Source organism: Rutilus rutilus (assembly GCF_951802725.1).
Source record: "Rutilus rutilus genome assembly, chromosome: 11".
NCBI lineage: Eukaryota > Metazoa > Chordata > Actinopteri > Cypriniformes > Leuciscidae > Rutilus > Rutilus rutilus.
Genome location: NC_140216.1, coordinates 13,801,057 through 13,816,943, shown reverse-complemented (window position 1 = coordinate 13,816,943; position 15,887 = coordinate 13,801,057). Strand labels below are relative to the sequence as shown.

Genomic DNA, 15,887 nt, shown 5'->3' with positions numbered 1-15,887 from the left:
GCCGGGGGTGTGGCCTACGTTTTGGTCTTTGCATGATCTGAGGCTGTGGTAAGTGAAGTCAGTGACAACTGCGGTCTGCAGGCTTCAGCATGTCATCCTGTTCAAGACAACTTCTGCGTGTGTATGTGTTTATTTTTGTTCACGTGGGGGAAGGAATTATCTTTAAACACAAGTCTTTTTCGCATCTTCCTGAGCTACCACAGGCCCTGACAGTAGACACAGTAAAACCTTAACTGAATTTAACTCCTTTTTATTTACCTTCACCATGTGTTTTAGAGTCATTGCAGAGTGCAAATGATGTATAAAGACAAAACACACTGTTTGGCCTTTTAAACTTTACAATGTTGTTTAGTTTAATATTGTGTATTCGTTCAAATAAGCTGTAAGACATTATAGATCACTATCTTATAAGAGGATGAGTGGTATTTCCAAAAGCCCACCCTCTTGCTCTGGGGGAGTGTGGATCATAGGCTACTGTCAAGAACTAGATCTTTCACATAGTCTGAGTTTATGCGGCCCACACACTCTAATCTAGGATCTGTTCCATTCTTGCAAAACCCTCTCACAACTATAAACACCAGGACCAAACAAGATACAGACAGACAGGACAGGATACACAGCATGCCATTTATGGTGAAATAAAGGGATGCCGGGAGAGGTTGTGATACCAATCAGCAGCGAAACAATCCAAATTAACATGTTGTTCACAGTCTTACAAATTGCATGCTATTAAAGCCATGTAATAACTAAAAATTCTGTTCATTTTATATGGTAGTGTATAATTGGTGACCATAGCACTGTAGGGCTGAGCAAATATGGGCAGAACTCTTTACTGCCCTCGTACTTCAAAAAGCCTTTTAAAGGTGAATTAAACGTGGCACAGTGGCCTTCATCACAGTATGCTAATGCCTATCTAGTGCAAGGGATTTCATCAATATGCTGATTGAGGACTGTTGGGACACTCCAGGCACAGGATGGTTCTGTCGGGAGAGAAAGAGTCTTTTGCACCTCAATGACACGTCTTAACCATTTGCTTCACAGGACATATGCTTTCAACTATTTCTAGAGTGTTCTAATATGTAACTATGCCATGTTTGGTCTCATCTGACAGCTTATAAACTGAAATGAATGGTGGTGAACTTAGAGATATTAAAGTATCCTAATGTACAATCTAGGTATATTGGTTAAACATGCATTGAGGAGAAGATGTTAATGTTCTTCTCCCCCTCTTGATCACCGCCCATTTGCCTCATCTTTTGGTTTCCTGTCGGTCGGTTTCGGTGTTGGTTTAACAATGCTTTGCTGCAGGATATAAGAAGGAAAGGTAACTGTTGAGGCTTTAACCCTGCCACACCGTTGCGCAACCTCATACTAGGAGAAAGACTTTAACCCTGCCACTCCCACACACCGTTGCGTAACCTCATACTATGAGAAAGGCTTGTACGGCCTCGTTTGCAGAACAGTGTATTATTTGTTACAACTAAGTTTTCTATACAGTATGTTGTTCCATTCTTCTGTCTGTATATTTAAACATGTAACTTAATAAATAACTTTGCCTGCTTTAAAGGCTTTGAGAATCATTCCTTTTATCACTGATGATGTTTAAAGCTAAAGTGATTATAACTTGTTATCTAAACGTTCAGGTTAAATCCTACGTTTTCCCATCAAGAAAGACCTTTAAAGAATAAGAGGTTAAAGAATAACAACAACTTTAATGGAGTCAGATTAATTATATTGGAGTCAGATAAATATTTGAATTATACATGTCATCCTTTAACTGCCTTTTGTTACGATTATTGGTTCAAATAGCAGCTTCAGCTCAAAGTTCAAAGTTTTACAGCACTGAAGAATCTACAGTAAATGTATTTCACGAGTTCACTTACATCAATTAAACAGAGCAAAGACTATTCGAGCTCCAAATTTTTTGCCCGAACCCAGAGTACTCCCCCTGTTGTTGTAAGCATATTTAGGACTAGAAGTGAGGAGATGGGGTGGTGGAGGGATGCTTCTAAACTGTCGACAAACAGAGGCAAGTTTGCTGTATATATACACCTCTTAACCTGTTGATTGGGTTGATTAACAGAGTGTGCTCCACTCGTGTCTAATTAGGTTTGATTATCTGAATGTGCTCCACATGTGTTTAATTAGGTTTAATTATCTGAACGTGCTCCTCCCAAACTTTGTTAATAAAACATCATTTAATTTTAAAGGTTGGACATTTGAGAGCTGAAAGTTCAGACCCATGACAAAACTTTGTTTATTGCTCTGAAGCCAAAATGTATGTCTGTTTATCCCACTTTTATACATTAAACAATTATAGACCTTATAAAAAATTATATTTGAGGTGATGTTGAGCAATTCCGTTTATTGTAAGGTATGTTTATGCAATTACAATAGTTTGAGAACAGTAATCAGATAAGGAGCTGAGATTAGTCAGTAGTCACAATACTTAATGTATAACTATTACAAAGTTTACAGATACTTTATCCATATTTGTCCACATTACAGTAATGCCTAAAATAATCATTTAAAGGCCTAAAATATTGACAACCAATGAATCATAATGATTGCTGTGGAATTTTATAAATGGCAGACCACAGGTAAAGAAAAAAACACAAGGGGGATTTTTGTATGACAGAAAACTCCTTCTAAGAGAAATACTCGAAAAAAACATTCTCAATTAATACTATAAAACTAGCCAAATCAAAACCAGTGCTTTATAAATCATATGGAAAAAACAAAGGAACTCTGCACATTAGTGTATTTCTTACATTTTTGACACAAAAGATAAAAAAAAGGTTCTTCCTGACGGAGGTGCTCAGCCCCTAAGTCAACCACAAGGCCTGCTTACTTCCTGTTCAATGCAGAAAAAGACACTTCCTCATTGAGTCTCCATGGTAATGACACTAAGAATGGAAATACCGCAAATATATTAGACATGCAAAAATATATATAGATATGATGTAGGACAGGAAATACTGGAGGTTACATTGCTCATTGCTCATTTTCTTTATCACATGAGGCAATAATTACAAAGTAATCAATGTGATTTTGAGAGAGTATAATTTAGAGGGGGAACTCAGGGGTTCAATACACACATCATTATTTTGCGGAGTTAGATGCGTTCATGGGTCAACATATTTAGTGGATCCTGGAACAACATTCCTGTCCTAAAATTTAATCTATCCCTATCCCTACCCATAAACCTAACCCTACCCATAACTTATCCCCAAAATCAGAGGGAAATGATAGGTGAATAACACTGATGTAGAAGCACCTAACCGTGTTTGTAAGCATAAACTTGACATTAATTGTGAACTTGTCCCTTAAATCTGATTGTTTGATTGGAATGTTGTTCCAGGATCAACAAAGATGTTGATCCAGGAACATGTTGCACTTGGTGAAATTCATTTTCATGGTAATCGATTTTGTACTGAACCCAGAATATATATGTGAATACATGTGATTAGAAATAGAACCATCAGTACAGAGCAGTCCCGTCACTTTCTTAAAAGTGCCTGACCAATTTAATTCTAAAAAGTCTTAAAGTGTGTTCTTAAAGTATGTTTTACAATGAGGGCAGAATTACTGATTTAATGGATTCTGTAGTTTTAATTTTTGATTTTGAATTTAATTTTTTCAGGCATTAGAGTAGCTTTAAATTTAGGAAATAACCCTTGTTTAGCTGTCTGAACTCTACTAGAGGGTGTCAAATCCTGCTGAACATAAGTTGATGGTTCTTGGTTTGGATTTTTGTGTTGTATTCGAGAGCTGCTCTGTGACCTGCGTTGCGCAGTGGATTTAGAGGGCTGGCGACCTCTTTCCTGTTGAACCTCTCGCTGCAATTGATAGTCCTTTTGGGAATGTGAGGCAGACGAGCTACTGACAGTAGTAGAGTGCACAGCAGGAATCTGATCTATGTCAAGGTTCTCCATTCTGGCCCTTGTTTTTTGTCTTGGCAAAGAGCTGCTGCGTCGTAATATGTTCCTCTCCATGCCTTTAGGTGGTGCAATGTCAACATCCAGTCCAAGAAGCTTTTGCTTTGCGTCATAACTGTCTTTTGATGACCCCACTACTTTAATAATGTTATCTTCCTTTCTAATTAAAACATTATAAGTCTTTTGGAATGTGTAAGCATTCTGGATAATGTTTCTCCTCTGCATTTTGTCACATCCATTCAGGTTTATTTCTTGTGTGCGTAGAGAATCAGTGATTTCCTCCATCAATTCAGACAATTCTTTAGCTGTTTCCCTAAAGTTTCCTCCTGAGAGTTTGACCATAACAACCCCTGATTCTTCTTTATGATTAATATGAGTGTGGTGATCTAATTTTTTTTTTTTTAATAAATCTTTCTTAAAGTGCATTATGTATTCCCACACATCTAGTTCCACAGGGATGGAAACCTCAGTTTGCCTGGGAGACGAGGGATCCCACTGCTGAACGCTTGTTCGGGAATCCTCAGAGATCCTGGAGGGACTGCTTAAGGGACTTTCTGTGCTAGAGCTTCCATCCAGTAGAGAGGCATTCTCCAAGAGTCTGTTTTGGGACTCTGGGGATCTTGAGGTTATTCCTGAAGATGTGCTTCTGCCCTCGGAATACACGGAGTTGCCATAATTGTGACTGCGCCTGGAGTCACTGGTGTCACTTTTTCCAGCTCTGGAAACAGACTTAGAGGAGGTATAGCCATTAGTGTAATGCGAAGGTGTTCCTCTTTGAGGGAGGGTTTCTAGAGCCAGAAACTGCACGAGTTTGGGATAAATAAGTTTTAGCTTGAGAAAGGAACCCTGCAAATGCAGCTGTCCTGGGCTGGTCCTTGACATCTGAAAGCCATGGCTATGAAGAAGTTCTTGGATTTTGCTTTGACTGGAGAACATGGTCATATCGAGGAATGCTTCGGCTGGCATATCCAGCTGTGAAAATATGAACAAAAGCATGTTAAGGAGATATCTTTGCCACGTCGCACTATTGTGTTGTTATTTATTTTGTTTGTGCATAAATATTCAAATGAAACAAGATGTTGGGAGAATGGCGATGATATGGAACTTGCGGTGAGTGGATTATTGGAGAAATGCTGTATTCTAAATAAAATCGTAAGTTATATTAATAATTCTGTATGATTCAGTGAGGTTCACCAATGAAGTCTTACATGAGGATGATGCACCTTTTTAATGTCCAGTGGGTAAAACTGACTCTCCACAATCAAAACATGAGTGTGTTGCAAGACTCCTGGTACTAAGACATTGAATGAAAAAATGAAAAAAAGAAATGTTAGCCATGGAATATGATGTTAAATTTAGATCAACTTAGAGAACAAAATATCAAGGCAATACCTTCAGCTGATTCAAAGACTACATAAGCCTGGCCTTTGTTGGAGGTGGGATAAATCACTGTTAAAACATCTCCTCCTTTGTTACTGCGTCTCAGAAAGTGCATGGTTAATTTATCAATCATCATATTTTCGGGGTAGTTGTCCGGGAGCCCATTCACTTCAATAACCATTTCATTCATGGCCATCTTAAAAAAAAAAAAAAAAAACAAGTTGGGAAGAACATTACAAATTTTATTACAAAAGTTATTACAACACGAAAAGCAGCAATATGCATCTTTCTAGTGCCAATATGCATAAAATGTAGATTGGTTTTTGGAACAAACTTGTTGTTACTGCAGCTTACATAGATATCTCACGAGATAAAATGTTTGGCTGAATCACACCCTGTCTATACCTGCAAGACTAAATCTGATTAAAAATGTTAAATAAGGGCTTGAATGCTATGCCTAAACTTGAAAGCCACAACTCCTCATTATCAAATAGGGCGAAAAAAAGAAGAAAAAAAAAGAAGAGAAAAAAATAAACATCATGAATAACATGGCAACAAATAAACTAAAACTATAAATGTGCTAATACATGTAAGAAACAATTAATTAATACATTTGTACAGTAATTTAGAAGTAAATTAATAATAATAATAATTAATAACAATAATAAAACAGGACTAAATTCCGTGGAAAATGTAAAACATTCACCCCATAAGGGCATTCGTTCTCTTCACTTCACTTAGTGTAGCCTAGGCTACTGTAGACGGTTTGCTAACAGAGAGCGAGTTTGTTTGCATTGCAGAATTTTGTTACTACTGGCAACTGAATCTATCAAGCGCTGGTTGCTTCTCATATTATGCGTAATTCACAAAATACAACTCCCAAAATAACTGAAACAGAAAGTTGTTGGATACCTTTGTTGCTTTCTTAGTGGAGCACCAAACGTAGAAAACGTATTTTACAACTGGCGTTCCAACATGACACTATAAACAAGAAATACAATGTAATTTAACAATACATGTACAGCGGTTGGTGATGTAGGCTATTTTAAACTTCGAAATTTACAAACCAGTAGGTTTACCTGTGGCTGATAATAGGCAATAGCTAAGTATGTTCGCCAGGGCAAAGAAAGACTCGGTCGTCGTCGTTCTGAAGTGAAAGTGAAACTGCTCAGTGCTCAGATGTCTCCACGGAAAGAAGGGGGCGTGCTCGCGCGCAAAAAAAAATAATAATAAAAAAAGAAGATTTTATAAGATTAACTCAATGATCTCTGATAATTATTTATAGGCCCAATATATAGCCTAAAGGCGTATCAATCGTGCCTCGAACTGAATTACAAAGAAAAAAGTTGATCATTGTATGTGTTTTACAAGATAGGCCCACATAAAATAAAAAAGGGAAAATCATAAAAATAAACTCCACTATATAACTCTAAAAATGTAGGTTTATAAGTAAATTTAGGCTATATCTATAATTTTTTTCCGTTTTTGACACTCTTACATTATCTGTTAAATACCTTCTTGGTCTTGATGTCAGCCCTGAAGGACATAATAATAAAAATAAAAAATCTAGATGTAAAGACCCAGCTCACTCATTGATCTCATAAATGTAGAGTTGAATGTTTTTAATGAATAACAGAGGTCACTGTTATATTTGTGTTAGATATTTGGTTTTACCTAACCACCACTAGAGGGAGCTGTGTAAAAGAAGCCACCTAGTACCCAGGGCCCAGTTGTTCAAAAGTTATGATCGTATTTCAGATATTAGATTGGATCAAATCTTGAAAATGGTTTGTTTAAAAGAACAGAAATGGTTTTCTGAAATCGGATTAGATCAATAAATCCTATCTTGGTTTTCATCTGGATCAAATTGTCAGTTTGTGTTGTGTTGTGTGCTTTTTAGTAAGATCAGGATACCTTTGATCCAGAGAATCAGGATTATCCTGATTCCAGCAGTAGGGTGGATTTCAGAAACGAAAATGTAATACAACTTTAAAACTGGTAAAAAAACCCCACATTTTTATAATTTAATATACACACATTTATATTTTAATTTTTCTCTTGGTTAGTTTAACCTAACTGTTAAAGTAATAAATTAGAAGTAGTCATAGACATAGGCTCCTATTAACCTTTCAGTACAAAAAAAAAAAAAAGAAAAAAAGAGAGAGATTTTGGCATCGTTAAAATAATCCCCCTAACAGCTGTCAATATCTAACAAAAATAATATCTAATTTTAAGTGGGTTTTTTTTAATCACTGCATATAAACTAAATTGGCACAATCGTCAGAGATGAACCAGACAAAAGTAGTTTCTAACACTTGCATCCCTTATTGCATGCATATTTGTTTGTTTTTGTTGTGGGTCACATGAGGGGCTATGGAAACTCTAAAGGCACCAGCACAAAAGTAAGATGGATTACCTTATCTTGGATAGCAAAACATGGGATTTCCAGATCTAGAAAATTCTGATTCAGAACAACTGGGTCCTAGTGTGAAGTTGTGGACTAATAGGCTACCTCAAAGATAGTAATAGGGAGCTGAAATAAGATCCATACTATCGAATTTGTGCAAGAACTCTATTTAAGAACACAATAAGTTTAGAATAAAGTGAAAGATTTAAAGTGAAAAAAAAAAAAAAAAACCTTTTGTGTGTACTGTATCCGGTCGCATATGGGTTCAGTCACTAGCAATGTTGCCATCCAAATATTTTTAAGCGAATTTTGGGATATCACATAAAACAAAACAAAACCAACACTGGATGGAAACCGTCTCGGGTTACTTGACTGTAACCCTGTTCCCTGAAAAAGTGGGAACGAGATGCTGCGCTCATACTGTTATGAGACATCATCTTTGTTTGACTGGTTGTGAAGTATGTGTGGCAAACACACCAAGGAACTTGGCTTTAAATAACCTCTGACGATGACGCCATTGGAATGTGTGCTCATGAGAGGCTGTAAATAGACGTGAAACAGGTGCGCCTTCAGGTATCACTTTGTCTGAAGAGACGTCTGGCCACGCCCCTAGTGCAGCAATGTAGCGCAGCATCTCTTTCTCGCTTTTTAAGGGGAAAGAGTTAGTCAAGTAACCGGAAATGTTCCCTTTGCGCTCATAGCACTATGGGAATGAAAATACCAACGCCACCACACTGGCAAATGTCTGGACCCCTCAAGGTTGTGTAGTGTGTGTTCACGAACAAGAGAAAACTCTGAGACATGAGCTTGGGATGTCGACTCAAGGACTTGTGAGTCTGAGTAGCACGTACATCCAGACTATAAGATCTGATGAATGTGTGCTGAGAGGACCAGCCTGCCACATGCTGCAAGGGGGCTCCCCTTGACAAAGTCTTGGAGGAAGCAAACCCCCTGGTAGAATGAGCCCTATCTCCTAGAGCACCTTGACCTTGACCGTGCGCCTCATAGGCTAGGAGCAATCACCCAGTGTAAATTTGTTTGCTTGGTGGTGGCTGCCCCCCAGTTGCGGCCCCCATAGCAAATTAAGAGTTGCTTGACTTATTCCACTGGCTAGTGCGGTGGGCGTAAGTTTGAAGAGCATAGACTGGACATAGTCAGTGAAGTTTCTCCTGCTCTAAGCACCAGGATACGGTAGACCCTTAACTGCTGGAGGAAGTACATCAGGGTCAGAAATACAGCCATCAATTCGGGGCAATGTATGTGCCAATCGAGATGACGACATCTCCAGATCCCTTGGGCTAGATGGCCATCTATGGCCGCACCCTAGCCCATAAGGGAAGTGTCTGTCGTTAGCATCTTGTGACGACAACACACGCCTAGAGTGGGACCCAAGGTGAGGAACCGGGGTCTGAGCCACATAGAAAGGGTATGAAATCCGCAGCACGCATGCCTTAAACATGGATTTTAGAAAGGACACGAAGCACTCAGCGCATGCCCTTACCCTTGTGCCAGTAGAAAATAAATGTCGGAAACAAAAAAATAAAAGTTTGAAGAGTTAAAGTACTTAATTAGAAGTAATATCCTAAGTATGACGTACTTCCTTATAATGTGTTAGACTTCCGTTTCGCTAGCCGGTAGGTAAGAAGAATCCATGTTGTGTTTGTGGTAGCACGCACAAAACACGATTAAACACCATGATGGTAAATATTTATCACACCTGCGGTGAATAACACAGTGGGGGGATGAAATGAAGAAGTGGCCTGACATCTTGAGAGAACAATTTCAATTATTTTATGTTGTGACTCGGAGTAGACTTCGATGCAGCTCGTTTGACAAATGAGAGAACAAATATTCTCTGCATATGCTGTGAGTTTGGGTTGCTGATATAGGTTGCTGCAATGTGTGCCATTTCACCAGATTTGTAACGTAAATCATCTATAAACCTACGCCAACACAGGAGAATACATCAATATGTTTCTAAATATGCAAACTGTTCATTCATCGCAAATTCAAAATAAAAGTTTAAACCCTCATCATGAGTTTGTCGTGTGTTTTGATATCAGCATGTTATTGTTCAAGAAATTACAGTGACTGTAACAATGTGGAAAGAGCAAACGTATGGGAATTTTGGCGGTTTCTCACAAATGTGTCGCTCAAATACATACAAGAGAAATACATACATTTTTGCTGCGTTTAATAACGTAATTTAACATGCACCATTTCACATGTACTGGATCGTGTCACATTAAGCACGTGCGTGAAAAGATCTCAAAATGGTGATTGAATGGTTAATGCAACAGATAGGGGAGAGTGGGGTGATTTGTGCCAGGGGGGAAGTAGTTCCACCCCTTGTTTCTGGAAAACCATAGAAGAAATTGGTCATGTGACCACATTATTTTGAAAAGCAATCAATTTTACTCATCCTCCAAAGAAGAGAGACACATGGCATGAGAGTTAAGCACATTTTAGTGCAAAAAAACAGTTTTTTCCCTTTCAAAGTAAAATTTCTATGATTAAGGTTTTTTTATTGTAGTGTCTGAACAATTATAGACAAGTTTGAAAACATTTCACACGTTTTAGTGCTTTAGTAGGCTACACAATGAGTCTATACAGTTAGCATTATGTTAGCTCTTAACTGCTGGATCATGCTAGTTTTTCAAACTTGTGGGCCTGAGGTGATTTGTGCCAAAGGGCCTGGGTTAAGTTGTGCCAGATCCAGACCACCTAGACCTACATACTCACAGGGGATAATCTTGAGAAGTGAGGAGCTGGGCATGCCTCATCATTGTTTGACTTAGGCCTGCCTGCTATTTGTTTAATTTAGCTAACACTGATTTCAGTTTTGAGTTTGCACTATGTTATTAAAGAGAAGTTTTATTCCGTTATTTTCAATAGGATGTTTAGAAATTAGCCTAGTCACTTTATTCTTATATGTTACATAGTTGACAGACAGCGCTATGTCAACAGGCATCTATTGCCAAAGCCTTTTTGCCTGAAATGATTCACAAATATCATATATTGTGTTGCTATGGTGCTCTAAATGGTTGCTAGGGCGTAGCTTGATAGCTTCACAATGATCCTGTGAGACTGATTGGTCGTCTGAGTAAAATGAGCCCGCCCCCTTGTCTCTATGACACTGTGATCCAGAGTTATGGTCAATACAAAATCCCTATGCAATTGACCATAGTAGGAAAAACGCATGCTATGGTATTCCAGGGTGACAATATCTAAATAAACCTTAAATGAGTAATTTTGTATTGAATTGATCTTGCTTTCATATAGCATTACGGTTCATAACATTAAAATGTTCGGTAACACTTTAAAATACGGATCCTTCGTGAATGAATAACTACACAGGAACAAATGAGTAACACAATATTAACAATCTAGTAACTACAATTAACTAACAAGTAACTCTGATTAACGAATTAGTAAGTAATAGCACACAGATTTAAGTGGTAGTTCACTATTAACTAATCAATAACTACTATTTTTTAATACTTCACAGAGAACTACTGAATTTTTTTACAGATTTAAGTGGTAGTTCACTAATAACTAATCAATAACTACTATTTTTCAATACTTCACAGAGAAATAATGAAAAAAATTCACAATTCATGCAAAACTAATTAATAACTATATGCAGGACAAATTACTAGCACTAGATTAACATTACTGCTAGATACTGTACACTAATTATAAATATGTAGTAGCGTAGCAGACTCATGATTTGGGAAAGCTGTCAATAATTAGCCTATGCACTGCTGTCTTTTAGAGAACTATTCATAAACTAAATAATTTTTAAGAATTGTTTTTATAAAAGCACTTGTCTGGAACACTTACCCTGTGGCCGATTTTCCGGCATTCCTCTGGACTGGCTTTGAATAACTAGACTCATCATGGTGAGTACTGGAACATACTGAGTCATCAGCCATCCAAATACCAGTTATTTTATTATAGCTTGAGTCATTTGAGACACTTGAGTCATTACTAGTTAGTTAACATGATCTTCACTTTAGAATACGGATCCAAATAATTAGTAGTTCCTATAGAGGTATGTAGTAACACTTGAGTCATTACTAGTTAGTTAACATGATCTTCACTTTAGAATACGGATCCAAATAATTTGTAAGTCCTATAAAAGTATGCATTAACACTTGAGTCATTACTAGTTATCATGAGCATGCTGTAGTTACTAATGAAGAGCCAACCCGAAAGGGTAGAATCATCTAATCATTCACAGGATATATATACACACACATATTTATATATATATATATATACATATGAACAAAGAGACATACATAAAAACAATTTTGAGAGGTAGGTTAAATAATAAAATAACTGGTATTTGGATGGCTGATGACTCAGTATGTTCCAGTACTCACCATGATGAGTCTAGTTATTCAAAGCCGGTCCAGAGGAATGCCGGAAAATCGGCCACAGGGTAAGTGTTCCAGACAAGTGCATTTATAAAAACAATTCTTAAAAATTATTTCGTTTATGAATAGTTCTCTAAAAGACAGCAGTGCATAGGCTAATTATTGACAGCTTTCCCAAATCATAAGTCTGCTACGCTACTACATATTGATAATTAGTGTACAGTATCTAGCAGTAATGTTAATCTAGTGCTAGTAATTTTTCCTGCATTAGTTATTAAGTTTTGCATGAATTGTGAATTTTTTTCATTATTTCTCTGGGAAGTATTAAAAAATAGTAGTTATTGATTAGTTATTAGTGAACTACCACTTAAATCTGTAAAAAATTCAGTAGTTCTCTGGGAAGTATTAAAAAAATAGTAGTTATTGATTAGTTAATAGTGAACTACCACTTAAATCTGTGTGCTATTACTTACTAATTCGTTAATCAGAGTTACTTGTTAGTTAACTGTAGTTACTAGATTGTTAATATTGTGTTACTCATTTGTTCCTGTGTAGTTATTCATTAACGAAGGATCCGTATTTTAAAGTGTTACCAAATGTTCTGTTTTACTTCAGAAATCACTGGCACAATTTACCCCAATGTATTCCCCCAAAGGCACAACTTCCCCCGCACCAGGGGCAAGTTGTGCCATGAGACCACTTTTTTCCCAAAAGCTATATTTCTGAAACAATTTATTTCAGATCCAAAGTTATTGTTCTCAGGGATGCACCACATCCTGAAATATATGTACATCCTTAAGTTGAAGGCATTACTGCCATGGCCTCACTTTAAAGTCATTTTGAGTAAAAACTGGCACAACTCACCCCACTTTCCCCTACACTGTTAACTATTTGACTAAAACATAAAAATAACAAGCAACTTGCATTGCCAATGTGTTCACAACACATTACAATAATGCTTTTAACCAAAGCCGACGAGCTTCTTGCAGCGTCAAGATCATAGGGTGCTCCACACATTCAGTTCTGGTGCGTGGATTATGGTCAAAACAAATATCTTGCAGGTATTTTTTATATCTTTTTCAGCTATTATGACACACCATAACTGTGCAAATGATGCCAGCCAGTCTGTCTGTAATGCATATTAAAAGTTAGCTAGCCAGTCAAAACTACACAAACGACGCAGATCTACGGGTTCACAATACAACTACGATTAGCGGAAGTGGCTTACCAGAAATCTAACACATTATATTTAAAGGTACAATATGAAAGATTTTTATAATAAAATATCCAAAAATCACTTGCAAAGTGATATATTTCATACAGTTGTGTACTTACAATATCCCAAAAGTTTCCAAAGATTTTTAATTTCAGAAAAATAAAAGTTTTAAATAATGGCTTGTCCCTGGTCATTGTCGCCTGTCAATGACGTAATATCCACGATATCCCTGGTTTCCTCTTGTACTGCCATAGTAACCATGGCGACAGACGTGGACAGCATTATGTCTAGCGGCACGCTCACACTGTTTCGTTCAAACATTATGGATCATGGTAAGCAGACTTTGGGACAAAAGGAGAAATAAAACGAGGATCAATATGGCCATGGCGTTTTCGAGATGCCGATAGCTCCACGTCGACTTGACAGACGCCACACTTGCATGTACTTTATTAGACAGGTGAGCAAATGTACATAACTCAACATGAAATGCTAGAATATCAGTATGTTAGTCTAATGTTGATCTATCTTACTGCTTGTCTCATACAACCAACACATAGAATAACATTATAACTTTCAACACTCAAATGCAGTTTAGTGTGATAGTGTAGACCAAGTGAAACAGCACTGCGTTACCTCAAGTTTAATTAGTCAAATAAACTGACCTGTGCGAGTAGTAATTCAGCACTTGTGGGTAAGTTAGTTCAGTAGAATAAATGTCCTTCCTTTATTCAGTTATTTCTCTCATTAGCAATCACACCCTGCTTCCACAGTCATGTTAAAAAACATCAATGTATTCACTCATCCATAAACATTAGATCCATCGGCATGAAGACAAGTTTATGTTTATACTCACCAACGCAGGCATTAATAAATTTGTGTGTATTTTACCATTTAAACAACAGCTCAATATGGTCAGACCTGCAAACTCCTGAGACTAAAAAAGGTGACAGTGTCGGGGGGGGGGGGGGGGGGGGGGGGGGGGGGGGGTTAGATTAGATTATGCGGTGCATATGCGGTCCAGGTATGCGGCGCATCCCATGCAACAAGAGATTAACACAGTTGCCAAATTGCTTTATGTTACACTTACTCTCGCATCAGCTGTTGTGTAAACAGTAGGGGTGTAACGGTTCACAAAATTCACGGTTCAGTTCGATACGATACACTTGTGTCACGGTTCGGTTTGGTACATTTTTGATACAGCAAAAAGATAGAAATGCCAGAGAAATTTCCTTGATTTAATTTTTTTTATTTTTTTTTTATTAAAACTAACATCATAAAGTATGATTTTTTTTTTTTACTTCGAGCAATTCTGGAGCAATAATTGACTCTTTTTAGGAGCATATAAAACAAAACAGCTCCTTGGAAAAAATACTGTAGTAGTTATAAACAAAGGTTTATTTTAGTTCAGAATGATTAACATTTGAGGGCAGCAATTGTATTCATAATGTCAAAATAAAACCGACGTAATGTTACTTGAAGGCATTATAGCCTACTATTCCTGCCAAACTTACATGGTTGCAGACTTGCAGTTAGTGTTACTACAGTAAATCCATGGTGAATGTTGCTGATCTACACTGGATAGTTCATTCATGCCACAATGTTTCTTCCTGGTTTCCACGTCAGCGCTGTTTGATCCGTTAATAACGGAGAAATGTGAATGTTTCTCACTAGATCTCGCAGCGATGTTATTACTTCTGTGGCGAATTCAAATGCTTTCTTTACTGGATCTCTTATTAGCGCTGTGTAGTAACAGTGTCGCTTTATCAAGATCGGCTCGCGCTGCTTTGGTCCAAACTGATAAACGGTCCGTCAACCACACAATAACGAGCAGTTTCGTTCCGCTTGCATTACGTTTGCCATTTGATGTTGGACAGTGTTGTGGTCGCGCCGGCGAATGAGCGCGCTTACCACGCGCAACGCGCCTACATTTGAAATTCCCCCCCCCCCTCTCAAACAAAAACTCTTCGGTTCTACGCGATTCACGTAAATGACCCAACTGACCAAGAAAACGGCGATTGTCGCCGAAAAGCGACAAGTTTGCAGGTATGTATGGTACTCGCAACTTGCAAGCCGTTTGAGAGGCAGCTTTAAGCGTGTGCGCTTTGGGTGAGAGCACGAAACCTTAGGGAATGAGAAAATTATGCCAAATTTCAGGCCCTGTAACACCAGAGCGAATAAGACGTGAAAGTTGGTGTGTGTCAACGCTGTCAGAGATGGAGAGAAAGCACAGCAGGACCCGGTGGATAGATACTGCGGGAAATGAGTATTGGAACCGTTTCAGAACCCAAAAATCTATATTTTTGAACACTACAAAGTGGGTTGATAATCAGTTAAGTTACACTAACCACAAGTAATTTACTAAGAACTGCTTTAATTTGCAGAAGCTTTGAGTTGATTACAAGCAAGTTAATCAACACCAATTAATATTTAATTTCCAGTTATTTACTTGTGACAAATAGCCACGTAATAAGCTGGAATATACAGTCGAACAGTTATACATGCCAAACAAGATCTGACTATTCTTTTCATTCTACCAAACACAAAAACACAGAAACAATGGTTGC

The 15,887-nt window shown here is 37.6% G+C and overlaps 1 protein-coding gene across 2 annotated transcripts; it reads right to left on the bottom strand.

The window, feature by feature from the left end:
• Positions 1–2,345: 2,345 nt before the first annotated feature.
• rbm43 (RNA binding motif protein 43) lies at positions 2,346–6,522 on the bottom strand. Of its 2 annotated transcripts, none has more exons than XM_084422902.1 (5): positions 6,398–6,522; positions 6,231–6,299; positions 5,331–5,514; positions 5,147–5,232; positions 2,346–4,910 (listed from the first exon to the last, which is right to left on the bottom strand). In XM_084422902.1, exons 3-5 carry the CDS (start codon positions 5,512–5,514, stop codon positions 3,612–3,614), a joined length of 1,569 nt encoding a protein of 522 aa, XP_084279028.1. In that variant the 5' UTR covers positions 6,231–6,299; positions 6,398–6,522; the 3' UTR covers positions 2,346–3,611. The 2 variants fall into 2 exon arrangements, with proteins under 2 accessions (XP_084279028.1, XP_084279029.1); XM_084422903.1 differs by having other exon boundaries at positions 5,162–5,232.
• Positions 6,523–15,887: the final 9,365 nt, after the last annotated feature.